This window comes from Theobroma umbraticum, unplaced genomic scaffold, assembly GCF_002168275.2.
Source record: "Theobroma umbraticum cultivar Fairchild unplaced genomic scaffold, ASM216827v3 scaffold_44.0, whole genome shotgun sequence".
Taxonomy (NCBI): Eukaryota; Viridiplantae; Streptophyta; class Magnoliopsida; order Malvales; family Malvaceae; genus Theobroma; species Theobroma umbraticum.
This window is the reverse complement of record NW_018397255.1, coordinates 9,290,999-9,318,873: the sequence shown is the minus strand read 5'-3', so window position 1 is coordinate 9,318,873 and position 27,875 is coordinate 9,290,999. Positions and strand designations below refer to the sequence as shown.

Below are 27,875 nucleotides of genomic sequence, written 5' to 3'. Positions count from 1 at the left end.
TGGTTGGAGCCGCCGCACTCGAACCCGCTCCTCTAGCTGATGGGTCTCCCAATGGGGATTCTTCTGGGACGTTGGCCATTTCTTCAGAGAGGGAGAGAGACAGAAAGAGAGAGAGACTTGACAGAAAGAAATACTGGCATTGAAATCTCTTGGTGATATATTTCTCTTATGACTCTGATACTGCTTTTTAAGAGTTTGAGTTGTAAAAGGAGAGTGTTCAGAGCAATGGCAAAGCGGGATTGCCGTACGTTATTTTGCACTGCCGCTTTCATGTCTCAGACTCAATTTGTCTTTTTCTTCCAACGTTTGCTGATTAGGGACATGCCCTAGCCTTCTACGCGAGTATCTTTAGGTTTTGAAAAGACTTGTTTATAGCATGCGGTTTATTATTGATTTTACTAGAATAAGTTTGAATTTATTCTTATTTTATTTTGTGTCTTAACAGTATCTACATAATTAATACATTTAGGACACGTTTAGCTAATTATGTTATAATATTTAAACATGTATAAGTGATACGTTTATCTACCCATTAATATTAGTTATAAAATACTATTTTACTTTTATTTAAATAATTTTAAACAATTATTTAAAAGGATTTTTTTTTTAATTTGATAAGTATAATAAGGTAATAATACCCAAACCTAATTGTTTTGTCTCTTAATTCTATTGGACCAAGTCAAAAGGCTTAAATTGGCGTTCTGACTTTTGGACACCTCTAATTAAAATCTAATGAATTTTTAATCTAGAATTAGTTGTCCAATTTTTTCCTTAATGAATGTGATGCAAGTGTAATGACAGAATTTAATGCATTTTAAGGAAGAAATGGAGAATTTTCTAAAAAGAGTTATTGTGTTTATTCTTTATATGTTGTATTTACAAATAAAATATTAAAAATAAAAAGAAATTATAAAAATCCTCATTTGTTGACATATAAGGATTTGTGTCTTTATTCTGTCCAACCAAGTCAAAGGACTTAAGTTGGCGATCTGACCTTTGGACAGCTCTAATTAGACTCTAATAAATTGTTAATCTAGAGTTAGTTGTCAAATTACTTCCTTAATGAATGTGAGCAAGTGTAATGATGGAATTCAATGCATTTTAATGAAGAAAATATGTGCTTTACAACCAATATACAAGGTAAAAGAATTGATCCTTACTTTTTCATTGTGTGAGTCCTAAGGAGGTTAATAAAACTTGTAATGTGCCTTTTGTGACGTTTGATTATATGTCATAAAGTAAGGAATGGATGTCTGCTACATTGGTATGTTACCTAAGACTATGGATATTATAGTTATACGAGACATTACTGGGAAAATGACATTTGGTATTATATTGAAGGTTGACTTATTATGTCACTTTTGGCTATGACATAATTGTGTATATAAGTTTTAATGTGAAAAATGTTGAAGTATGATTATTGAGAGATTTAAGATACTTAATATGATGTGATCAAATATGTGTGTGTGTGAAACCCCGACATTTATAGATACATAACCTGATGTAAGAATGGTGATGTGGATGATAATTCTATTTTATAGAATTGTTTTGTCTCATATTTGTTACTAAAAGATAACTAAGTTTTTGAGTTTAGATTAGGATTTAGTTATTTTTTTAGTAGTTTTTCTAATTAGTTTATTTTAATGAGTTATTTTTATTTTGTGCTATTTTTATGTTTACTTGCTTTAGTTTAGTTAGCAACTATTAGTTTTTATGTTTTTGTAGGCCTTGTTTGTACATGCTAAAGTATTTTGATTATAACTCTTAGTCCAGGTGTCCAAATAAAGTGGTTTTTCAGCTATTGGAAAGCTAAGAGACAGAGCTGTGACTTTTATGAGCTTACTTTACTTAGTTCTACCTTGAAGATGGAGAAAATTACATTGGAAGTTGATGGTGTGTAGTAGTTAATAAAAGACGACTTGAAGCAAAGTGAGTGTCGCAGTACCAAGAGGAAAATTCTAAACCCTAAAAGACTTAAGAAGTTAGAAGTAAAGGTTGAAGATTGAAGATTAAGGCTGTCAACATTTGTTTTTCTTCTTCCTTAGCGTTTATTATTTTTGTTACTTGATGGCTAAACTACATATGTTTTTATCTATGTTGCAATTATGAATAGCTAATTGCTTTTCTCAAGGATTACAATTGAACTCACATGTAGTTTAAATTTTTAATCTCTTTCTAGCTTATTTTCAATAGAATTAGATTGTTTATTCCAATTTTTTCTTAATGTTTTCAATTGTTTCGCCACCAATTAAATTGATTTAGAAACCTAAATATAATTTAAGAAAGAAAGTTTAGAGTAGGCTAAAATTAGAATAACATATGATCATATTTATTTGCTTGGATAAAGAAATTGATTTATATATAAGATAGAGATATAACTGTGCCATATATAGTTAGTATTAGAACCTAAACTTAATGAATCTGTTTTAATTTAAATTCATATAGAGATATTGTGTTTTAATTAAAAAAGATATTTTTATAAGAGTATCAAGAGGGTTTTATAAATAATTAAAGACTCTAGGTTAATAATTTAATCCATTGGAATAAGTTAAGGAAGAAAGGTAAGATTTAAATGAAGTGTGAGGGATAATGTAATCTTAGGCTTATTTGATTTGCCATTTATCCAATATATTCCTGCTTTGATTTTTAATTATTGTTAATTAGTTTTTGTTAATGAATTTCTAATTTAATTGGTTATCTATTTTGATTGTTTGGATAAGATTAAATTATATTAATTTTAATAATTAGTAAAATTTTAGATTAATTGAGATCGACACTCTACTTGCCATTATATTATTAATTAAATATATATACTTGCGTGGGTAGAAAATTAGATAATAGTAGACTAAGGGGTAGTCTCAACCTTACCTTGGTGAGCAATACTAAATATTTGGTAACTAAATATTTTAAGTTTATGCTTTTGGAGAATATTTTAAATTTTGTGAAATAGGTTTTGAAGAGTAACTGGTCAATTACCCATAAATAATAAAAAGTAGTTAATTACCCCTAAATAACAAAAACATCTTTGACTTTTTCAAAGATAAAAAAATCAAGTTTTCCAGAGAAGCCTTATATTTTTTTCTTTTTCTTTCTTGAAGGCCAACCACCTAAGTTTCTGTCAGAAAGTTCTTTTTCCTTCTTTTCTTCCCATATCCTATTTTCTTTTTTCATTTCTTTTCTCTTTTCTGTTAGCAAGACCTTAAACTTCAAACTTCTAATTTTAAAGCTAAGTCAAGGTAATAATTTTCATATTCTAGCTCTTTTATTCATGGGTTTCAACTTCCAAATAATTTCTCTAATTTTTAGATTTTATTCATTTCAAGGTTTGGGTTTTTAGTTGATTTCCAACTCCAAAATCAATTCATTGAGGTTTTGTGGATTTTTGCACTCTAAGCTCACCAAGGTAAGAAAACCAGAAACAAATATCAATTTTGAGATATCAAACATTTGAAAGGCATGTTTCCCATGCTCAAAACTAAAAATGTAATAACATATTTACATAATATACTTGGATTTCATAAACAAGCTTAAAACCATTGTGCACATCACAAAGTTCATCAAAATACGTTTTAATGAGAGGTTGTAGAATAGGCATGCAATCTGAGTTGGACTTCATGGATACAAATTTAATTGTTAATCCAAATTTAATATGACCTAAAACGGAAACTAAGTAAAATAATATATATATTAATATTTTTTATTTAAAACTTCAAAGAAAAATGAAAAAAAGAAAAAAATATATAATCTAAATTATTATAGAGATTTAAATTCGATTCTGTTGAATTAATGTTAAAAAAATAATAACTTGAACCAAAATTATATGAAATTGAAACGATTTAAATCTTAAATAATAAAATTTTATGATGGGAACCAAAATGAGTAAACAACACAACCTAAATACAATCAGCCAATTGTGAGCTCAAATGAGAACAACTTACACTTAATACGATAATAGGAAATCTAAGATTTTTTTTTTTCATCTTAAGTTTCACGGAACATTTCGATTTGAGATATCTCTCTCAATAATAGAGTACAGACATCCATTATTAGTTTGTGTTGTCAACTACTCAACCGCTAATTAAGTCATTAACCATTAAACTTACTAGCCATGAAATGTATCTGCTTTCTATTTAGGGAAATTTTTATTAATGGCATCAGTTTTGAATTTGGTAAAATTAATGCATTAGATGAAAAAAAAAACTATTGTAAATAGATTCCTCCTAATCGGATTCTACTATTTATAGTAATATTTTGCATTAAATATTATAATTGATCGTTAATGTTATAATTTTTAATGCATTCAAATAAAATATTCATTTAATATACTATTTTGATCAAATTAAACAACATGTAATACATTAATTACCAAATTCTTTCTATATAAAGAGAGATTTGAGGAGAGAAACGAGTATAACCATTTTTCAAAACTCGACAATCCCCATTTGAGAGCATGCATAGAATATTTACTTCTGCCAGAAGAGAGTTGCCTGGTCCAATGAAGAGCTTAGTCTCACACTTAATAAAGCTTAGGAACAAATTAAAACGAGAAGGCAATTGGCATTTTTAATCTTAATTTTTGGGTTTGCAGGATCTAAGAGCTTGCTGTTACCTGTCCACTAACGTCATCTAAAGTAATTCCACCTAGAAAAAGAGAACAAAAATAATTTGAGTTAAAGAGGTTATTCATTACAGCATTTATGTGGAAGTAAATGTGAGTGATATACCCATTACAGTGTTTAGTTAAGGAATTTTTTGTTATAAAAGCATAGAATTGTGTTACTTACCCATACTACGTGGATATGTGTGTAAAACCTTCAACTTCAATAAATGAAATATTGAATAGGTAATGAAATACACCATGCATCAAGAATTGTTCCTTCATCTGCAATCAATAATAATATTTACTTTCATTTTCAAAATGTTATATTCTATTCTTTCCATTTCCTCGAAAAAAAATTTGTTACATCATTTAATTAAATAAGTTAAATTTGTTATGAATACTATATAGTTTTTGTTGGAATCCATGCATGTACTTCATCTAAATTAACATAATAATTTATACTATCCAAGTTAAAATTCAAATTTAACCATTGATGCTTGAAGTCAAATTTTTTAATAAAAATTATATTCAACATAAAAAAATGATTGACATTTGTCACCAACTTTATAAAATAAATAAACAAACAAACATTATTATTAAAAGAATTTTGAAAACATCTGCATTCTCCTCCATAATATTAAAAGGATTGTAAACGTGCTTCATGTTAATACCAAAACAACGACTTAAGTAGCAATTAAGCAGTAAATACATAAAGCAGAAAGGCGTCAACTACATTTGTGAAATCCAAGCAGAGAAAAGACCCCAAAAGAGAGTACAAAGCAGAGAATCTATGAACGGAGAGAATCACTGGTTTTTTTTTTTTTTCTTTTTTGCAATGGTAATTGAACAATCACTCTAGCTAGCTAGTTGTCTGTTTTCTGGACCTCTCTAAGATTCTCTTCATAATGTACAATTCTACTTCAGATAAATCCATGAGAGAACTGGCCAATACTAGAACACATCCTAAAAGAAAACCCACAAAAGAATAAAGATAATAGGAAAAAAAAAAAGAATTCAAATACCAAATTAACCTGCCAAAATTACAAGCACTGCAGAAGTAGAAATAATAAATATGGCAGCATTGACTTATGTAAATACTAACCTTACGTCTCCTCTCTCTCTGCTTCCCTATTTCCCTTTTTGTACAATTTTCGTTTGTCGTAGATATCACACAAACAACTAATTCACAAATGTGTATCTTCACATGTCATACAGCTTAAAAAGGACCTGCACTGCTTGATCCATAGTCTCAGTCTCTTAAACAAAAATCAAAACAAATAATATCAGGCAGTTAGAGAAGGTATGGAAAATCAAGCACAGTTCAATGCAGAAGAGAAACTAAAATGAAGCTTCTTCAAGGAAAAAGCTCCTACAAGGGTATCTCAAATGTGGCGGAACTCAACAAGCTATCTTAAATGCATTACTATTGGTTCAAGAAAATTGTCATGTTACAAAAGAAAACCATTTAGAAAGGAAGACAAGCTAAAACCAGTCACCTTATCCAGAAACTCCTTTTCGTTTACATAGCTGCAGCCAATGTTTTAATAACCACATCAGCTATTCAACCAATGAGAGTCCCATTATCTATTCAATCGATTAGTTCAATTCAAAATCACATATACTACTTCAAGATATTAGTTTAGGTGTTAAAGACATATTAAATTTTATCAATACATAGCAAAAATTGACATTTGACTGAATAGTTAAATAGTAGTATATACTGCCAAAACAGAATCTTGAACTAGCACTGAGATCTTCAAATAGAGCAAACTGTTACCAATTTAATGCCATATCCAAGTAATACACCATGTCCATATTAACATATGAACATGGTTCTATGTTCATCTGGAAATTTTCCAATATGTTACCTTTGGAAGAAGGTTGAGACAAAAACAGATCGCTATAACCTGTCAAACCTCAAATTTCATAGGGATCCCACACACCTTGTTCATTCCAAGTAATGAGCCCAGTGACAGACAGTGAAGACGCTAATGCATAGCCCTTTGTTGATGCCTGCTTCTGCCTTTGTTCTTATTTCTAGAGGATGCTTCATATGCAACAACAGCAGCATGCATGTTTTCCTTTGGCACAGCACATTGTCAACAAATAGCTAATGTAGCCAATAATGGACCACAAGCATGTAATCCTATACAACTACGAGTTGAAATGGGATTATTTAGTTTTAAATGCTTGCACCTTACCTTGTTAGTCAGAAAAATTAAGTTACCTAGTCTTTTTTTTCAACAATCTCCCACTGACTCTTTGTTATGCAAGTTGGCAATGGAAAGCAAATGCAGCCATGATACACAGAACTGCTACAAATTTGTAATGGACTTGCAGAAGTCAAGCACATAGTAAGTTCATGACAATGGGACAACTCAAAATCCACGTCATTTAAAAGCCTGAAGTTTTCAATATATGCAGACCTCTTCAGTCTGTTTCACTGTTTCCACTAGCAGTGGCAACGACTGGTGGATCCACATCCTCAGGATCTTGATCAATGCTGTCATTTCGATCATCTACATATGCCTGGGAACTGACCACCTGACCTCTGAGATCCTTGTGTTTTAGATTACCTGTAAATACAATAGATAGATGGTATATTAGAAGTTGGAGAGAAAACCAGGCATTTAGGATGTGTTTGGTACACAAGATGAGAGAGAGGATAGGATCAAAGATCTTATCCTATTCTATGTTTGATGTGAGCAAAATTAAGAGTAAGATAGGACAATTTTCATCCTATGCCATGCTTGGGGTAACATTGAGTGTAGAGTAGGATGATCCATTTGTCATTGGTAAAAATTAGCTTTCCCTTGTAATGATGTATGAAACACACTTTGGGGAAAAAATAGTAAATATAATCCAACTTACAAACCTTATTAAATGAGGATTTAACAGGATTGAGTCATCCTATAATAGGAGGATAACTCATCCCATCTCAACAGGATTAAGTCATCCTATCTTCAATGAGTATTAAAACAATATGTTCCTCTGGCATCATTGCCAATTTTGATTTCAACAAGGAGAAATAAGACATTTAAAGAATAGAAGAAAAGTCTTTATAAGCTAATGCACATGTTAAACTGAATCTAGATGCATTTACTCATTCAGGCAAAATTTTGACCCAAGTTTGGGGAATCTAGTTCACCAAACTCAACCGGCAAAGAATTTGGTAAAATCTCACTGGTTTTGTAGTAAATATTATAGTAAGTCAGCATATTTATTTTCAAATTATGAACGAATTATCATCTATATTCAAGTAACAAATTAAGAATTTTCCAGAATTTGGTCATGTGAACCCTTTCTTGAATTTGGAATCAGGAGCTAGACCAGTTAAAATTTTATTGACATGGAAGTTTTAAACCTGAATGAGTATAGCAACGGTTAATTCTTTATTGGAACCAAACAAAAGGTTCTAAAACACCTGAATCACAATAAAAAATTTAAAATAGTTTCATTATGGTTAAATGAATATATCCCCCTTTTCCTTTCATCAAAAAGAAGAGCGAAAATATAAGCGAAGCCTAACTATTGCATACCCATCCAGAAAGTGCATCCACTAGATGTTGTATGGAGAAGAGCCTTGACACGAAACAAAAAGCGTTCCAAAGATCTTTTGGTAGCAGGTATTTTGCCAGTGATGGCTGTTTGCTTCAAGCCCTTCAAATAGCAAACAGACATAAATTCAATATAATCCACTATCATTGCAAAGATCCTGACTAAACCTCAAATGGATTGGGTGTGCAAGGCTCACCTTTGCTTCAGAACATAGGGTCTGAATTGTTCTTGTAGCCTTTTGAAGTTCTTTCACCTGATGTAATAAACAAGCAATAAGCCCTTTAGTTCCAAGTTCCAAACTTGGATTAAGCATGACTGAATAAAGTTCTTGCACCTATCATACCAGTAGAATTATGACTTCATTATGCATTTGGAAGTGAACCTGCAAGAAGTCAAAAGCTGCAAAATATTGACATGTCGGTGCTCCGAACAGACTACAATGAAAGATCATATAGCATTCTAAGATACAGATACCTTTAAGGAAGGAATCGATGAATTTCCCACCATACTTGACAGCCATGGCATGCAGGGTGACCTGTGCCATCATCTTAACATGTCAATGAGATTGCTGCATGAAAAGCAATTGGACAAAAAAGTGCTACTAACTACTTGGGTATGCTAGCAAGAAATGTAGGTGATAGACAAAAGGTGCCTACTTCCAATTTATGATAAGCGTTAAATTTAGCTTTTACTCTCAATGAAATCCTAGTTGTCTCCAACTTTCCTAAACCTCAAGCCGTAGGCTGGGTATAGGCTGTTAGCAGTAGATGAGGAAATGTAATTGGCATAATAGCACATTATAATGCACTAGAATAATTCAACAGCCAACTTACTCTGGCTGGACAGGCCTCATTTGGAGCTAAGTTATATCAAAGTGTTATAGTTTCTTCACTTTATCATCTACCCTTTATTCAGACGAATGATTACATCCCAAAAATCAAGGGAAGCCATCATTCTGCTTAAAGATTCTTGCAAACTAATCTGATGAACTTATACCTTACATAACAATGTAGTCATGAAAGAGCAAAAGGGCTCTACAATTTCACTAATGTATTAAATCCACCGAACCATGTCTAGAAAAAAGGAGGTACTTGACCAACTTACCTTAGTGGTGGAGTAGGTTCGAGGCAGCAAAAATAATAAATATATATTTATCTAATAATTTTTGGCAAAGAAACTCCACAGTTCTATTTGGTTACCTTGTCATAGGTTCTGCACATGTTAACTAGTGCAACAACCACATTCACGTTCTTTTGCATCTTGATCAAATGTGTGTGAACATTTTCAGGTTGAAAACCAGGTCGGCACTTCTCCAAGTGAACAACTTCCTTAACCTACAAAGAGAGGAAATGATGAATTGCAACACCTTTGAGTATTGTCCTACCTCATCTATGATCAATGGAAATAAGCAGCAAAAGTTAATACTTACCAATTGGTCAAGAACTGTGAGGTTCACTTCAAACTGCACATAAGGGCACCCTCAATCAACATAATTAATGCAAAACATTAAGAGTAACAATGCTCCGAAAAGAACTTGGAAAACAGAAGTTTCCCTACCAGTACATGGTACCAGGAGAGAAATGTTGCAGAACATAGAGTTGGGTAACCATAATCCTCATCTTCTGCCGTTGTTGTACAAGAAACCTGAGAAAGGATTCTTCTTTTAGTGCTACTACGTACAAATGAAAATGGATTCAATTGAAAGAATTGTATGGCAAGTGACACTCAATTGCTCATTCTAACTTGTACTTAGTTTTAAAACAATTCTTAAATAGATGTATTGTATCCAATAAAAGATTTAAATAGATTGATTGATGCAGAACAAGGGAAAGAACAGGAAAAAAAAAAAAAAAAAGACAGGATGGATGGAAAAAAGGGAGAAAGGAGGAAAAAACATAGGAGCATAGGGGGGAAATTGAAGAAATGAGGGATAGAAATCAGAAACAAACTAGAGAGGAAAACAACTAGGGAGAGAGAATCCAATTTGAATGCTCAGATCTAAAATCCATAATCCAAATTGTAACACCCACTTTGTGAGTGGAAGAGAATAAAAAAAGTTAAGTGGGCAAAAGATGGGATAGTTTCTTTCCAAATACATGTGAAACTAAAATAAGTAAGGGAGCCAAATTCTCATTGTGGGAAGGTTGATGTAGATATATATCCTTATTTTCAAATGCACCTTTTATAACTTAATGGCTTTTATGTAATATTTCCAACTGAGTTAGTTTCTTTCAACTTGTGACACCACTAACCCATTAGCATTATCTATAAGTAAGATAAGCATTTATAGACAACACCTTAAACCTAAATATAAAAATCAAATATAATACAACCCTAAATACTCTAACAATTCTCTCAATACTAAAAATTACCATTGAACCCACAAAAACATACTATAAAATTAGCGAAACAGATGTCTACATAATATGATCCTTCAATAAGCATGACTAGATTTGTCCCCCTCGGTGGTGAAAATGCAAGCACAAGTTTTAAAGTGTTGAAGTAAAGGAAATGACCAAGAAAACTCCGGCACAGCAATGTCAACAATATATTTCCAAACTTGTATCAACACCACCAATAGAGCCACAATAAGCATGATCTTGTCCCCCATCATATCTAAATCACCTGCTCTCAAGTCTCTACTAGAAGGAAGAGCAATTCAAGCACTGGACAGAGGTGCTACATGGAAAAACTGCCAGATCTCCAGTGTATAAGCACAATGACAAAGGACAACTTGTCAACTTCTACAGCACACTATGAACCTTATGCAACAATTGTTACTCAACAAATTCAAATACCTGTGGCAAAATTGTGCACGCAAGATCAACTAGCAAATCAGCAGTTGATTCCGTATATTCCAAGTGGATCTGCAGTATCTTTTGTACTATTTCTCCCTGAAAACACCAGCAAGGTTTTTAATATATATGCATAACTACACAGTACACTAAGGTAAGAAACTGCAATGAAGAAATCTAAGACATGCAAAACATAATGTAATTAATCTCACTTTGTTCTTCCAGCCATTCTCAAGATTTTCGTCATCCCACTTATGCTTTAAAAGTTTCCGAGCAGACGATCCAAGTCTGCCACGCAAGAAAGGAAGGATATGGCTAAACCTTGACTGTATGTTTACATCATCTCCCTCCAACTTATCAATGACATTTGAAACTGATGTAACAGCTGATTCCAGAGTGAAAAGAGCCTCTGATGCCAGAATAAAGGAGAAAGAACATGCTGCATGGAGGATACTTAGATAAAATAAAAGGATAATTAAAAAAAATAGAAGAACAGCGGCAATAAAGGCAAGACTTATGCACCTGCATGGAGGATACTTTCCACAAATGAACAAGCCCCAAGATATGAATATTCGATTGTACCAGGTGAAGGACAAGGCTGTACATCTGAGGCACCAGCATCAAATGTTTCATTGGGCTGAAAGGCTTTAAGGAGATCTGAAAGAACTGATTTATTCCTTTGTACTTCAGGTAGGTTTAGCATCTGCTCAAGGAAAAACTGTACTTAGGAAGTATAATATAACAGTTAGTTCAAATAGGAAATTTTCTACCCAAATGATAACCTGCATAAAAGTATCACTTGTCAAGTAGGAAGGTGCTGCACACACATGTGCATACACCCGGAATTAAAGGTGAGAGTAAGAGTATTCACCTTACTGAAACTATGAAGTACTTCCTTATACACCATAGTAGAAATTGAAGATTTTGATGGGACAAGGTTGATTATATCTGGGCTGTGAGCAGCAGCAGATTGAATGTTCCAGTGTTCTTGACAAGTTTCATTACCTACAGTACATTTGTTCTAAGACTGCAAGAATATAGAAACATGATCTTAGTGAAAAAATGAAACTAACATGTTACCTTCTTTAAGACTACAGAATGCAATATCTAAATTTCTCTTAAGACTTGGAAAGAGTGGTCTAATTTTGCTAAGAAATTCATCCAATGTCATCCTGGTAAAAGCAGCAGAACTCAAGCTTCTTGAGGAGCAGTGTTTGCCCCGAGCAGCAAAGGAATCCAACTTGCAGTGAAGATCATGAATGAGGTACAGGTATAGGGGTAACTGTACAGAAATAACAAGTTTTCCACGTCTCACCAAATCATTTTAATATGTATAAATAAAAGGAAAGAAAGAACTATGTGGATTATTAATGTACCTCAGCCACAGGGTCAGAGCAGCAGGAGTCATGGTTCTGCATTTGAAAAAACACATTCAATGACTCTTAATCATTTTTGTTATTAGTATAACATAAAACCTCATAACAAGAAAAATACGCATTATCATGTAACACTGTACTTAGAAATTTTAGAAGTCCAAACCCAGCACCTTCTAGGTCAACAAGCAAGAAGCAAACATTAATTTGTAGGGATTTTCTTATAAAATTAAAAGGAAAAATTTTCTCTAATGTTTGTAGTTCTTATATAATAAAAAAGCTACTACATCTTGTCAATCTCTTACAATGACTTTGGTGTAAAATTTGTATTGCGTAGACTTATTAACTTCTTTTTTGAAGATGGCTCATGATGGAAAATATTTTCTACAAGATGATCCAAAAACCAAAAAATATTTTTGACAATCCAAACAACAGAAAATATTAGATTTTCTAGTAAAATGTTTAGCACAGAAAAAATTGTCCCTCAACAAGTTATTTTTTGGATACCAAACAAGAGTCTTAGAGGAAATTCTATTGATTGTTAGGGAACAATCAAATTAGTTTAAGAGGACATGCAACTTAAGCATAGACAGGAAATGAAGCCATGAGAAGTTCAAATGTAATAATTCATCTCTACTAGGTTGCAAGATCATGTAAACAATGTAAAGCAAATGAATATATAAACTCATTTAAATGTCACATTAAAACACAAAATTGAAAGAATTTGAAAGAAACCATGCAATCTAGTTGAGGGTTAAACCATGAGGAGGCATACCTTTGAAAAGGTCAAAATGGAGAAGCATTCCAATAAAAGAGGCCTGAACCTAAATTTCTGTGATTCTAGACCTTGTGCAACTGGAGAAACTTCTATAAGCACAGATTCATTAAAGACATGGGATTGCCGATCTACTGATGCTGAGGTCCTCTCCTTTGAAGAAACTTCATTTGTCATCTCTTGGCTTGTCTCTACTCCTGCTTTCCTCAACACGTCCATCAATGTTGGCTGGCGGAGTTTTCCATCTGTACCTGTCGTTGAGGTCTTGGCAATCTTTTTATGCTTCCTCTCGTTTGTGGATGAGCGTTCATGTGTCATCTTAGGCTCATTCTTCTTTTCCATATTCCCCACATGGTTTGGTTGGTTTATGAGCGTCAATCCACAATGCTCTATTTGAAGATGGAGCTGAGGTAGTCCTACAGGACACATTCTGATGGAATGATTTAACAAGCTTTCCAGAAATCTGCACCAACACATTCTTACCATCAGTATGTAGGATTACAAATTCATGATATGTAACACTCCAAAAAATATACCAAACAAAGCTGAAATTCATAACAATCAATGAGGCTACCAGAAACCTCAACATAATTACGTTTCCATAAATGGCGCTATGTCAAGCTAAACTCTGAGTTGCATCTTTTAATGGGGTGAATAATCAAAACTTCATGCTTTCCATCACCTCATAATTGTTCTTACATCCCCAAGTCTATGGATAAGGAGAAAAGACCACTACTAAAAGTTTACCATTTTTTCTAGCACTCAAGCAAAGGAAAGCAGGCCTAATGAAGAACACCCAGCTGAAAACTTGCTTTAACCCAACCTCATCCTTTCCTCTTGTGAAGGGGGGTTGCTAAGTTGGGGAAACTAACTTCTTTTTTTTTTTGGCCAATCTTCCTTGTTTTTTTTCAGTCAATCTTCCTCATTGTTCAAAGAAGCCTCATAACTTCCTTACTACATTCCATGTTACAAGTCATGCCCAACATGTCTCCTTTTTTCCCTGATGAGTTCCTATGTCTACCTTACCTCCAATGGGAATTTAATTATCCAAGTGAAATGCACATTCAAAGTGAATCTTGAAGGCATAATTGTCTCAGTTTCTCCCCAATATTTTAATCTGATTTAAGGATGATGGACAAACTTACAAGGATTGAAGATGCGAGGACTTACACTAGGTTCCTCAATCGCTTTAACAGCTTCAACGTTATGTCCTCTTTTGTCGACTGACTTGTAAATTCAAATCTTCCAGCTACTTGTGTGCAGAAGGCATTAAGCTGCAGCAGTGGCAGACTCACAAACCATAGTTGTATGATTGACAATTATGCAGCTAAATCAAAATCTCACAGTAAACTATTTACCAGTTCCCGTAGCCAGTTTACTGCATAATAAAGAGAGAGAGAAATAATCTGTTTCTGCTTTCCTGTCAGAGACAGCCATTCAGCTTCTGAGTAGTACTGGAATTGCAGAAACCAAATCCATGTCAGCAAAGTGGTCCCATCAAACATTATGGACAATAAAACCAAAATAGAAAGCTGAGACAGATCAAACAAAACAGTATGTAATGTATAGCACAAAATACACTCCAAGGTTTTACCTTCTTTTTTTCATTGAAAACCTTTTCAGTGCATTTCTGTATATTTTGATATATTTAACTAAGTGTTGCAAGGCATATGCAATCAGCAACCTTAATTGTCCCTAACTTTTATGTTTTTAAGTATTCAACAATTGAGGAAAAATAATTAAAACAAGTTCTTGATGCAAATGGAGGGGCTATATATGAAAAAAGGAGGAAAGAAAAGACTTTGTGGAAGCTAAGGTATGCTAGCTTATAAGAACTACAATCTTTAGGGGTATTAGACCTGTCTCCTATCTTTTTAATTTTCCAGGATGTCATGAAAAAAATATAGCTAAATTAAATATAAATCCAGAATTTTGGGAAATTAGAACCTCTGTTTTCAAAAAAAAGGGCAGAGATATGAAACATAGATACTTCAAGACCTATATCACAGTAGGTGCTCTGTAAAATGGTCTGTGTTAGCAGGGATTCAGTGCATCAAAAATTGCAAATAGTTGCAAATGAGCTTATCCATCAAGTTACAAGATAAATTTGACTTTTGACTGAAAACACGTGCAGGAGGATAATACCTCATAATATAATATAGTCCAAAGGAAAAATGGGTGCTCCTCAAGGTCAAACTAAATAATTAGGAAAGGGACAAGCAAAAAAGGTTTAAGAAATTAGGAATAACAGCTCATAACATTTTGCACTTAGATAAAGCCTTTTGGCAATCTTTACCCATTAATAAAAACTTCTCTTACACCACAAGCTCCAATCATGCTTGACATTGCTCCTAGACAACATTTAAAGCTACACAACAAATTTGAGCTTCATCTGTTTTAATAGATATTAAACTTTTTTCTAGTGAAGACTTTACTCCACATAAGTATTTTTATATTTTAGAGGAGAGCAAGCATAAGCTTTCAAACAGTAACCAAGTAAAGAAGCCACTAATGTCAGTCTGCAATAAAGTAAGGTCAGGTGAGCAATGAGTCACTTTTCCACATTTAAGAGGTTAGCAATTAAGATCCCTAGTCACCCAACTTATATAATCCTTCACTTTCCCCCATCATTGTCAGTTGTGATGACTATATCTTGCTTTGCTGGCACTGTTATCAGATTCGCACCAGCCTGGTAGTCAGACTGACCGAACCACATTGACCCCCCAGGCTTTTATGGACCCAAATGAGTAGAACATGTATTTGTCAAATTTATTTTTAAATGATAACTAACTAAACCATTGCATATTAATTATCGATTGTTTAGTCATTTGATACGAATATTGTTTTTCTTAGAAAAAAAGTTGAACAAACATTAAAAGTATAAAAAACTAAGAGGTAGAAACTATTTTTTGTAACCTTAACTTTTTTTTGTAATTTTTTAAATGATAATGAATTTTTATAATTCTTCTCTCATAGATTGTTCTCAACTTCTTTTTTTTTTTGTAATTTTTTAAATTATAATGAATTTTTATAATTATCTCATAGATTCATAGATTGTTGTTCATAAAACTATTCAAAATATTTGTATTATTTATATATTATCTATGATTTTAGAGTAAAATTATATAACATCTAAAAGTGTTTTTATTAACCCATCATTGACACAGATGACCTAATGGCCACTGAACCATTGGCCTGATGATCCAAAGCCATGAATGGGTCATTTTCTGTTCTGGTTCTGATAAGTGATAATTATGTTTGCTGGTTTTACATGCTAAGCATAGCAAGCAACGGAGAAATGAGAAGAAAACTATTGTCCTCTCAAGAAAAACAACGTTTGGAAAACTTCATGAATAAATCACAACACTTTGCATTAGTTTTAAATTTTCCGATATTTGGCAAACTTCAATAATAAATCACAACTGTCTGAAGAAGTTTAAAGTGTTAAAGGATCTGAACGCAAACAGGGCCAACTGTGAAGTGTAAATTTGCACTGAAATAATCATTTTAAATGCAAAAGCATCATGAAACTCTGACACATAATGGTATGAAAAATATGATCTTAACATGATTGTTTCACTTAATCTCACCTTAGACGAGGGAAGGAGCAAAGGACAGCCCAGTAATGCATCAATTCCACCAAGAGATCCTTGATTTGTCAACCTTTCAACCTGACAATTAATAGGAATTTAATAAAATCCTTTCCTCTATAATACTTCTGATGCCTAAAGTAGCATGGACTTACGGCTGATAGTAAATGAAAGTTAGCAGGAAGAAATTGCAAACAAGCAGACCTGCAAGTGAAGATTCAAAGTTTACTATACACTATCTCTGAGAAAGATGAAAACAGACATTTATATTCAAGGGAAAGCATAACAGAACATTACTGCGAAGAAGAAGCTAATGGCAGAATGTTCAGACAAATAGGAGATATTTCACCATCCAAGTTCATCCATAGCTCCCCTACAGAAGTAGAAGGTAGAAAGCATAATCTATAGTCTGACATAATTTTACCTACAACTTCAGGAAAGCAGACAGTATTCTTAATCCTACCTTCTAAACCACAATATGAATTCCTGCTAGGCAATTGCCCACCATCAAGATCAGACAGAAAAATAGATTCAAATTCTCCTACATGCTTGCCAATCCTGCAAAACAAAAGCAACTTTGTCACATGCAATATTTAAGTAAATTTTATTACCTTCCTAAATGCTCACAAATTACAAGCTAAATAACTGCAATAACAGATTGCTGAAGTTGTCTCACCAGTCCATGATGACAGGGTGAAGAGTTCTACTTTCCAAAATTGCAGTCAGTTCATCGTAAAAGAAGATCACTGATAAGCACAACTGTTTGCAAGATTCCAGGGATGTTTCAAGGAGCTCCAAAGCCTCCTCAGTATTTGATTTCTGTTTTCTCAAAATAATAAATAAGTGATCTCACAGTGGTGAATGAACAGTATAAATAAATTCAAACATACTAAGCTACTCAACAGGGAAAGAGAATGATCAGAACCTTCCTATACAAGATGACATTTGCTGAAAAAGGATAAAAGTTCGCAATCAACGCTTACAAGCATATGACAAACAATTAAAAGAAAAAAATTACATGGAAGTTTTCACAATTTTCAGCAGCTTCCGACTTTTTTTTTTTTGCTTCTCCAGAGTCTTCAGGAATTAATGATAAATTCATCTAATTTACACCAATAGACATAAAAATGACAGAAACAACAGCAATTTGCCATCAAGATCACCCATATGTCACACGCAGTATATGCATAGTTAAATCTAGTAGTAAAGTGCAACTTTCCAAGTAAGATCAACCACAAAATAACAATATAGTCACCGAGGGTCACAGATTGTGAATTACAATGATAACAGGTCCCACCTGAAAAGGTGATGATAATGTGACATTACTTGCATCCCCAAGACATGAAACAATTTTCAAGATTCCAATGAGGCCCATCTTTTTGTACTTCAGATCTGGATGGCTGACCTGCCCAATTGCAGGGTGATGCTAGTCAAAACAACTTCCTGTTACTAAGATCCTCCGATGAAGACTACAGTACAGAAAATCGAAAGATACCATCTAAAAATAGCACACAAAAGTCAATGTTTCAAGCACTGTCTATTACAAAGAGACATGTTAGCCCAAGATACCTGCTTTCGAACAATTATCAAGAGTTCATTTGCAATGGAAGAGCCAAAACAGTCAGAACTAGAGCGAGCTAGCAGTGCCATATGGCTGAAGGCCTCGTAAACCTGTATTGTGTGACTGCTAGTGAAACTCACATACAACTCTGGTCTTGAAAAGCTTAGAAGAGCAGAAATATAACGAGCAGCAATAAACCTTATGAAGATTTTCAACAGTCAGTCCCTCCAAGTAGTCCAAGATTCCTGAAAAGTACGTTGAACAGGCCAACAGAACAATAGCAACAAACTAGAAAGAAAAATCTGCATGCAAGAGTTTACGTACCATTTATATGAGAAGAAAGTGGAATTAATTCCTGTGCATGGTTTGTGGCCAGTGAAGCCATAATCTGCAGAGCAGAACTTACTTCAGACTTGACACCAGAGCCCACATGAGTGACTAGTGCACCAAGAACCTACATAAAGCCAAATGAAAATATCATGGAGCAAATGCACTTAGTCATCAGATAGAGAATAAATATTGATGCTTACTTCCTGTCTTGAATAAGTATCAGCAAACTCTTCAAAAAGAAGAGTATACATGTAAATGCCAAAATCCCTTGCCTTTTGTTCTTTGCATGCCAATAGGTACTCAGATAAAGAAAGCAAGGACAGGAAATATTCCTAAAAGAAAAAAAAAAAAAAGAAACCCTCAAAATGAGTTTCTGAAATATATTCAGCAAAGTTGAAATGATCCTCATGGCAAACAATAGCAACAGATACCTTTGCCAGTTCCTTGTTCCCATAAATGCACTGATCAAGCATAACTTCCTGAATGCAACCTTCTATGACTTTCTTCTTAAATACCTTCTCAACGCTTTTTCGCATGGACTCACCATTTGTGTACAATAGCACAAGCAACCATATGTCTATGATTTTGTGATCTCGAGGTTTCTCAAGGCCATTCAATTCCTTCAAAATCTCCTGACAGAGTATCTATTGATAGTGGTAGATATAGAAGAGTGAATTAATTAGAACATGTATTGTCAAATAAGGAGGATAAATGACTTACACTCTTAAATTGAAGACTAGATCTCAAGGCATCTAGAATAGATGCCTCTGTGTTGTCAACAAGCAACTTCCCTTTGAGTTTATTTTTTTGCAATGTGTGAGCATTTGGCACCCTGAGAAACTTTAAATGCTCACGTATTTGTGAGATTATTCTGCGAACATTTACTTGTGTGGCAGAGAGCAGTAAAAATCGAAGCAGCCACGGCATTTGCTCTGCATCAATTGTTCTAATGCATGATAGTGCAATGGTTATGACCTTCAATGTGAAGAAAAAAATAAAAATTAGAAATCAATATAAAAAAGCAGCATAGCACCTTAACATTTTGACTGGTTGTTGACAATATCATGGAATGATGAAAAGAAGAAGACTATAGTCAAATCTCTCTGGTCTTGAAAGGAAAAGCCAGCTCCAAAAGAAAAATTATATATTTGTTAAGAGAATATTCAGTTGTGCTCGTGCCCCTAATGATGTTGGAATCAATAAATACAAATACAAAAAAAAGGAAAGCCAACAGACAATTGTCGAAAATACTGGGAGGACAAATAACACTGCATTAAAGGCAACAAAAGCTGGTTCCAATACCCAAATTATAATTTGGGACTCCTATGGTGATCTATGTTTAATATTGTGTGGCTGGTTAAGTTTTTGAGTTTTCTCAATTTTATTGGGTCAGCAATATTCCTGAATAATTCAAGCCTTCCTATAAATCAGTGTATTGGTGTTTCATGGGCCTTGCATCCGTGTAGCAATATTATTTGATCCTTATGCATGGTCAACCCCGTTTTGCATTTGTCTTATATTCTTGAGGCCCAAAAACGATCTATTTATATTCTGATCTACTCTTCTTACTTCAGCTGCTCAGCAGACATAATAAAACGGTTTCTTTGTCAAATACTGAAGTGAATTCTTGTGAAGTTGGGCACCTTTTCACCTAGCTCTGAGTGCTTTGAGAACATAAGATCAATTTGTCTATGTTTTAATCCCTCCTCCTCCTCCTCCTCCTCCTCCTTAGAAACCATAATTATCAAATCCAACAGCCTTCGTCATAATTTTCCTTAGTTCAACTTAAATGCTAAATCAATGAAAGCTACAATTTGCAGCACATAATGACCTCACTCTCGGCAACCAAACAGCCTCAAACCAAATTTCTAAGCTATTTGCAACTGAAAAAAAAAAAAACCTGAATTCTAACTTTTGATACTAACTCCCAATCCTGTATTTCTACTTCAGGTATAGTTTTGAACCTGAGATCCTGAATCGCTGTTTAATTTGTACTGCATTCAATAGCTGTATTATTGTAGGAAAAGAAGAAAAAGCACTTTATTTCAGGTTTATCATTATTTTGAATGTTGAAGAGCAGAAAGTGTCAATGCATTAAGCTTGCTATAACTATTTCGCTGGTTTGTTACAATTAAATACCTTTACATCTTAGAAATGTTAACAACATTCAAACAAAGGATTCAATGTAAACCATAGAGAGTACAAATTAAAGAAAAAAGGACAGACCTGCTCTTGCAACTGATCATCCAAATTGAAGTTTGAAAACGAGTCAAGCACAGGAACAATTATGGATGGATCCTCATGAAGCATTTGTTCAAGGGAATCAATCACAGTCTTGTTATTTTGATCACCAACAATCTCCGGCAATGATCCAATTATCTCCTTTTTCAAGTGTAAAGGGCAAATGGAAAGGACTTGCATTAACTTATCGGTAAAGGAACTAGGATCAACAACAAAATCAAGCCACCGAAGATGATTGATGATAAGCCTAGCAACATCATCTTCAAGGGACAATAATGTTTGTGAATCACCAGAAACAATGTCAAAATATTCTGGAAGTTTCTCAAGAAGCATAATCTGAAGGTCTAGTTGGATTGGTGCAACCAGCAAAAGATGTCGGACTAGACTCTCACTTCTGGTGGGAGCAAAACTACTTCCATCCGATGAAACAAGAACCCTGAAAGCATTTAATTTCCGGTAATAATATGAGACATTTGCTCATCAATACCAACAGAGTCAATCATGTGAAAACCTTAAAACATCTTCCAGTAGAAGCTCAGTCTATCGATGACAAAACGTAAAGAAGAACAGATTAATTGCTTAGCCTAAAAAACTTCTACCATGTACTCAGGTCTATTCAGCAGCACAAAGAAAATACTAGTGCAGTTTGGTTGTTACTTTTACATATTTATCTTTTGTTTCCAAAAGCAAAATGCAAAATTTCTCGTAGAAGAAGTTAAAAGGCTAGGTTCAAATATTTTAAAGCAAAAAACAAGATAAAATGTGCATAAAATTTTGGGGAAATGAAAAAATATATATTTCGAAATAGAAAAGGAGTAAACAGACCTGCGAAGATTGGAGGGAGATTGAATATAAGAAGCGAAACCAGAGAGGAAAAGGGAGCGATCCTCAGAAGAAGAAGAAAAACGGCCGGAGAGGTAGCGGCGGAGCTTGTAGGGATCGGCGGGAAGGGAGGGTGCGCCCAAGGGGTTTATCAAAGTACAACCACCCTCAGCTAAGATTGAAACCATCTTTTCAACTGCATCAACCGCAACGCCGTCGTTTCGAGATTTGGGGATTTTGGCCGGAGGAAAAGGAGGGACAAAAGAGGAGGAGGGCCTCTTCCGAGACGGATTTTGGTTGTGGAGCAATACCATTTTTTAGCCTCCTTTCAGAATTCACGTTCTAGTGGCGTCGTTTCGGAGGCGAAGGCCGTGTGTGGCGATTGGTGAAGTGTCTTTCTCCTGTTGCTTCTTTGGAGGGGGACGATGGGGAGGCCATGAAATGAAAGAAAAGGCGCCAAATATCGAGAGATGGGTACCGCAATTTCCGTTTTTAATTTTTAAATTTTTTGCTTGGATGCTTCTCGGGTCAAAAGACAGATCACCCGGGCCTTCTATTTTTTTGGGCAAGAAGATAAGGCCTACCCTTATTTATTATTTACTATTAGTAAGTATTTTTTTTTTAAGTGAGTTATTTGATCTTACAATTTTTTCATAAATATATTATTTAAATTAAATCAATGAAATTTTGTGAAGTGAAAGATAAATTGTGAAGATAAAACTGTAAAATCAAGACATAAAGTTTAATAAATTCTTAAATTATTAAAAAAATTTAAATAAGTCATTATCTTATTATTACGTTCGATTAAATCTATATATTTTTATTTTAAATTAAATAGTTTAAATGATTAATGATAAACTAATTATCATAAGATAAAATATTATTTATTATTTTATATCCACATGATATTAACATAATATTGATATGAAAGATGAAAAATATCACACGATCATATTATCATATTAAATAAGTATGTTATGTCATCATCAATTATGATATATTAACATACAATATTATCATTAATTATGATATGTCAGCATACCACGTTAATGTAGTATCAAATAATAGATAGCATTTTGACTAAAATAATCATTAGTCATAAAGACTTATTTGACTCAAAATAAAATATAATGAGGTTATTTGACTCAAATTAAATATATAAATGTTTAATAAAAGCATAAAAGCTTATTTAAATTTTTTTAAATAATTTTATTTTTTTTTAGATATTATGCCTAAAGTCAATAAGCATTTTCTTTTTTACTTGTCTCAAGCTATATAAAGAGAAAATAGCAATCAACTCATATTGTATACACTATATATTTTATGGATTTATATTTGATATACTAACAATGAATTATTTCTATACTCTATTAATTCACCAAATATTCCTACCTCCTAAAACTAGAAATCTTTAGAGACTTAAAATTAAACATTAGATTATGATGATGGAATTGGAGAGAGATCCAAAGAGGAGAACAAGAAAAGAAATTGCTGAGGGAGTTGGAGAGAGAGAGAAAAAGAAAATTTTGAGGTAATTTTTAATATATAGTTTCACGTATATTTTTAATCTTATTAATGAAATGACCACCTTAATAATTGGTTAGATTCGAACCTTAAAACTATGTTTAATTCCGTCATATGAACGCCTTTATTTCCACCTCTGGCATGCATATAATTTTGAGTCTAAAATTCTGCATGCATCATATTGTTTTTTGCTAGAATTGAATTTTAACCATAGAGAGCAGAAATCTAAAAAAAAACAAAAGTGTATATTTGTTCTCGCAACTGATCATCCAAATTAAGCTTAATTTGCAAAAGAGTCAAGCACGAAAACAATGGTGGATGGATCGTCATGAAGCATTTGCTCAAAGGAAACAGTTAGCCGCAGTCTTGTTATATTGATCACCAACGATCTCTGACGACGGTCCAGTGTATAATACCTCCTTTCAAGCGCTAAGGGAGAATAGAGAGGACTTGCATTAACTTCTCGTCAAAGGACCTGGATCACTGGTAATCCTTGCAACATTGACTTAATTAGGAATCTCAACAAAATCTCTTTGACTTACCAAAATAAATAAAAACACAAGGATAAAAATCGACTAATTGATTAGCCCTAAAAAATAACCACAAGGAATCAGTTCTCTATTTGGCCTCACCCTCTGCTAATTTGCATTCACAAGCGAAAGGCAAACACTGTGTCAAATAAATATATTTACGAATTGGAGAAAGGAAAATCAAGAGCCTAGGTTAATTCCTGCTCATCCTTGACAACCTAAAAATGAATATGGAAAGACAAAAACCTTCATCCTAATTTCCCTTAATTGCAATTAGATAAGCAAAATCCCTAAAAGCTATAGTCGTTGTCTAGCACCTAATATATAATATCAAAATTATATTTTTTTTGTTCATAACTTTTACACTATTATTTAAATAACTTTTTTCAATACATTGAAATCATTATTAATCCAACATAAAAATCAGGTAACCATCAAATCCGAAGGAGAGATGCCCTTGTGCAGTTATAATAACAATTCCTAACTATTGCACCCTTTTATAACTTTCCTTTGCATAGGTTTAAGTAGGGGTAGATTTAAGAATTTTTCTGAGTGGTGTCGTTAAGATGATATTTAAAAAAATTTTTCTTCAATTCAAGATCTACTAAAAGAGTACTTAGATCAAATTCAACACAATTTTTCTTAGAAGAATATTGTTAAGTATAATCGTTAGTAGAATTTTGTTATTGTCCGAGATTTGAGTCTTGTGAGACAACTTTTTTCTTTTAAAATATTTTTCCATGACTTATTTATCTAAAACTACAAAACTTGTTAAAAATTAGTACTCATTAACGTAAATTAAAATATTAAAATTAAATAAAATATGATCTTACATAGTAAATTATTAAGTTTAATAACTAACAACGTGATAATTTTTTATTCATTAATCAAAATTAAATCTAAGCATCCACGAACCACATAAAGTTAAATACAAAATTCAAATAATCAAATAATATATCTACAAAATAAATCAAAAAAAGAAAGACTCGTTATTTCAAAATATTATTTGACATGCAATACTATTTTCTATTAACTAGATTCTTATTATGAACCCAAATTATCAAATTAATCAAAAAATATTTAGACATAATGTATTTAAAAACTTAATTTTGGTTGAAAATTACTTACAATTGAAGTCTATATAAGTTGTTTTGAGAGTAAAACCCACAGCTAAGGGCTGTGAAAGGGAAAGACTTGAATTTTTAGACAGAAAGAGTAGTTTAAGTTCTGACTTTTTTAATAGAATCTTAAATTATAATACAAAAAAAAAAAGATTCATCAGTATATTAACTACCCTAAATAAATAATATAAAAATTAAAACATTTTAGGAAATGCGTGGTGCCATGTGACACCATTCCTTCCAAAATGGGTTCGTCTATGGGCTTAAGGCAACCATTCTTTTCATAAATTCTGATTATACCCCATTGAATTTTTATATTGGCTTAAATTTTGAATTTTATTACATTACATTTTACATTAATTTTTCCATTTACCTTTACTTGACTCTCTTTATTTTCTCAAATTCTTTATGATATTTAATTTTATAAAACTATTTAATCAACTACTATTGATTTCTTGAACATATAGAACTTTTCAAAGTTTTACTTAATACTTACATGAACTTTAGATTTGGGTGATCTTTTATGTTTGTGACGTTGTTTCAATCTTTGTCTTTGATGTTTGTGTGTAGATATGTTTTTTGATCTTTGGTGAAGATTATAATTATGTATCATTTTATAATTTTTAATAAAACTTTTTTTTCTAGTAAAAAAACAAGACGATGTTGAAAGTGATAATCTAATATAACACCAAATGTAATAATTTAAGATCATTAGTGATCTTATCATCAGGATACGTGATGGTGATCAAGCGTTAAATCACTTTATATGTAATATAGAAAAATTTATATTTATTGACTTACATACATGGCAAAATAGTCTCTCTTTCTCTCTAATTTGTCTTTAATCACATTTCATGAAGTTATAAAACAACCTCATAATCAGGTAGGAAAATAATATTGAAATAACATATTGCATCTCTAAGTCAATTAAAAGTATTTACAAATTATCCAAAAGAAAAAAAATTATAAATATATATTTTCAAACAAAAGAGAAATAGTCTAGAAAATATTCAAGATTTAAACAAAGAATTAAATTGCTTGATGATAAAATAAAAAACTACATAGGGGCTATTTATAATAACCAACTAGACCAAAACGTACTTGATATGTAAGTAAAGTAAATAGCAAATAAAGAAGTATTCTAACCCTAGACTTCCTTGAAGCACAAGAAAAGTAAATAGAAAATAGAAAAATATTCTCCTTGAAATATTCCTAGAACTAATAATTACAATTTATGCTGACGCTCACCCTCAAGTTGGAGCATAAATATCAATCATGCCCAACTTGTCAATTATACCAAGGAACATTTTCTCTGAAATTGTTTTCATGAGAATATTAGCCAACTGACTTTCACATTGGATAAATGGAAATTGTATAAGTTTTTGGTTGAGGTTCTCCTTGATGAAATGTTGATCAACTTCAACATGTTTGGTGCGGTCATGTTGTATAAGATTTTGTACAATTTCAATGGTTACCTTATTATCTCAATAAAGACTTATAGGTTTTGCATATTCATTTCTCAACTTTTCGATAACACTCTTAATCCATAATAATTCACATACTCCAAGAGCCACACCTCAAAATTCAGCTTCTGCACTTGATCTTGCCACAACATTCTCTTTTTTATTTTTCCAAGAGACAATATTACCTTCTGCGAAAGTAATATAACCAAATGTGGATCTTTTGAATGTTTGATCATCTGCTCGGTCAGAATTTATAAATTCTTCAATCTCAAAGATTCTAATTTTTGAGAACAACAAACCTTAGCTTGAAGGACTCTTAAAGTATCTTAAGATTCGATATACTGCATTCGGATGTTCTTCACTTGGTGCATGCATAAACTGATTTACGACATTTATAACATAAGCTATATTTGATCTTGTGTATGACAAATAAATTAATCTCCCAATCAACTATTGATAAAAACCCTTATCTATTGAGACTTGATTTGGAAAAATTCGAAGCTTATGATTCATCTCTATGGGTGTGTCTACTAGTTTGCAACCAAGCATTCCAGTTTTGGTTAAAAGATCTAACACATATTTCTATTGCCAAAGGAAAATCCCCTGTTTCGATCTTGCAACCTCAATCCCTATGAAATATTTAAGTTGTGTTAGCGTAAAAGTCTCAATATGCAATATATCAAGAGGGTGGTGAATTGATATATTAATTTTTTTTTTGAAAATCTGTGTAAAAGTTAAAATGGAGTTCAGTTGGCCAACATAGCCATGTTTTCAAGATTTAGACGAGAGTCTCCCATTGTTTTCTTTGTTGATATTCTTTCCTAACATGTGCATACGAGTTTTCCAAATCAAGTTTTGGATATTTTTGTAAGATTTCTACACAAACTTGGTCAAGTTCATAATCAAATTTACTTAGAAAAATATGAACTCAAATCCTAGCCATTGTAGAATGCAATTGGATTACACCTTCTGCTGTTTCTTCTTGCAAGATAGTCGTGTGATCAATATCCTAAAAAATAACCACAAGTTCATTATAGTATGTTGATAATGGTTGACCATTTTGTTGGGTAGAGAAAGATCTCTAATTCAATTAAAAAATATAGGTCTTGCCTGATCCACCATAAAAGGTTTTTGATATTGCTTTTTATATGTCCTTGGCTGTGGGAATATGAATAAATCGCTGCATTAGCGATGGACTCATTGAGTCAATAAGCTAACTTTTTCACTTTGTGATCTTCTGTAATCTATGTTCCAAGATTAGGATCTCTGGGTGTAGATTTTTTTGCTTTTCTGGTGAGATATCCAGCTTTGTTGTGAGTGCCAATACGCATCCCTGTGACTTAAGACCATAATGAGTAATTTATCGCATCTAGTGTGATACTAGTAGGAAAAACAAAATTGTCTTAGTGGATAATAATTAGTGTTGGGTTGCTTGGCATGGTTGGAACAATGAAATTACTTGATAAGGTTAGAACAATGGAATTGGTTTCTACCATGTAGTTTCAGATGAACAAAAAAAAAATTATGATGGTGATTTTTCAAGTACAGGCTTTAGAATACGAGATTTGTGTTAAAGAGTTCTTTTCAAATTA

General features: G+C 32.6%; 1 protein-coding gene and 1 pseudogene across 9 annotated transcripts; both read right to left on the bottom strand.

Annotated features, from left to right (window-relative positions):
- Window positions 1–4,399: 4,399 nt before the first annotated feature.
- LOC110409310 (fanconi anemia group D2 protein) lies at window positions 4,400–22,092 on the bottom strand. 9 transcript variants are annotated; one of them, XM_089782445.1, is made up of 34 exons: window positions 21,649–22,092; window positions 20,809–21,259; window positions 19,303–19,557; window positions 19,014–19,226; window positions 18,783–18,914; window positions 18,577–18,706; window positions 18,451–18,497; window positions 18,261–18,362; window positions 17,989–18,117; window positions 17,368–17,510; window positions 17,155–17,249; window positions 16,989–17,064; window positions 16,847–16,895; window positions 16,692–16,772; window positions 14,460–14,555; window positions 14,272–14,375; window positions 13,102–13,564; window positions 12,330–12,365; window positions 12,034–12,235; window positions 11,825–11,958; window positions 11,476–11,656; window positions 11,166–11,392; window positions 10,957–11,052; window positions 9,716–9,802; window positions 9,588–9,620; window positions 9,358–9,492; window positions 8,633–8,693; window positions 8,502–8,557; window positions 8,355–8,411; window positions 8,140–8,260; window positions 5,703–7,176; window positions 4,785–4,882; window positions 4,610–4,641; window positions 4,400–4,487 (listed from the first exon to the last, which is right to left on the bottom strand). In XM_089782445.1, exons 1-31 carry the CDS (start codon window positions 21,957–21,959, stop codon window positions 7,031–7,033), a joined length of 4,449 nt encoding a protein of 1,482 aa, XP_089638571.1. In that variant the 5' UTR covers window positions 21,960–22,092; the 3' UTR covers window positions 4,400–4,487; window positions 4,610–4,641; window positions 4,785–4,882; window positions 5,703–7,030. The 9 variants fall into 9 exon arrangements, with proteins under 9 accessions (XP_089638571.1, XP_089638574.1, XP_089638570.1 ...); XM_089782448.1 differs by having other exon boundaries at window positions 4,443–4,641; window positions 5,703–5,856; window positions 7,027–7,176; XM_089782444.1 differs by having other exon boundaries at window positions 4,443–4,641.
- A 4,937-nt stretch (window positions 22,093–27,029) lies between these two features.
- On the bottom strand, window positions 27,030–27,779 carry LOC149527640 (uncharacterized; annotated as a pseudogene).
- Window positions 27,780–27,875: the final 96 nt, after the last annotated feature.

Bases quoted from the DNA above. Each gene is read 5' to 3' on its own strand.
- LOC110409310 (XM_089782445.1), bottom strand. From the start codon at position 21,959: ATGGTATTGCTCCACAACCAAAATCCGTCTCGGAAGAGGCCCTCCTCC. The intron at 9,803-10,956 runs GTATTTGAATTT...ATCCTTTCTCAG, and splicing joins CGTGCACAATTTTGCCACAG to GTTTCTTGTACAACAACGGC. The intron at 8,412-8,501 runs GTATGATAGGTG...TTATTACATCAG, and splicing joins ATGAAGTCATAATTCTACTG to GTGAAAGAACTTCAAAAGGC.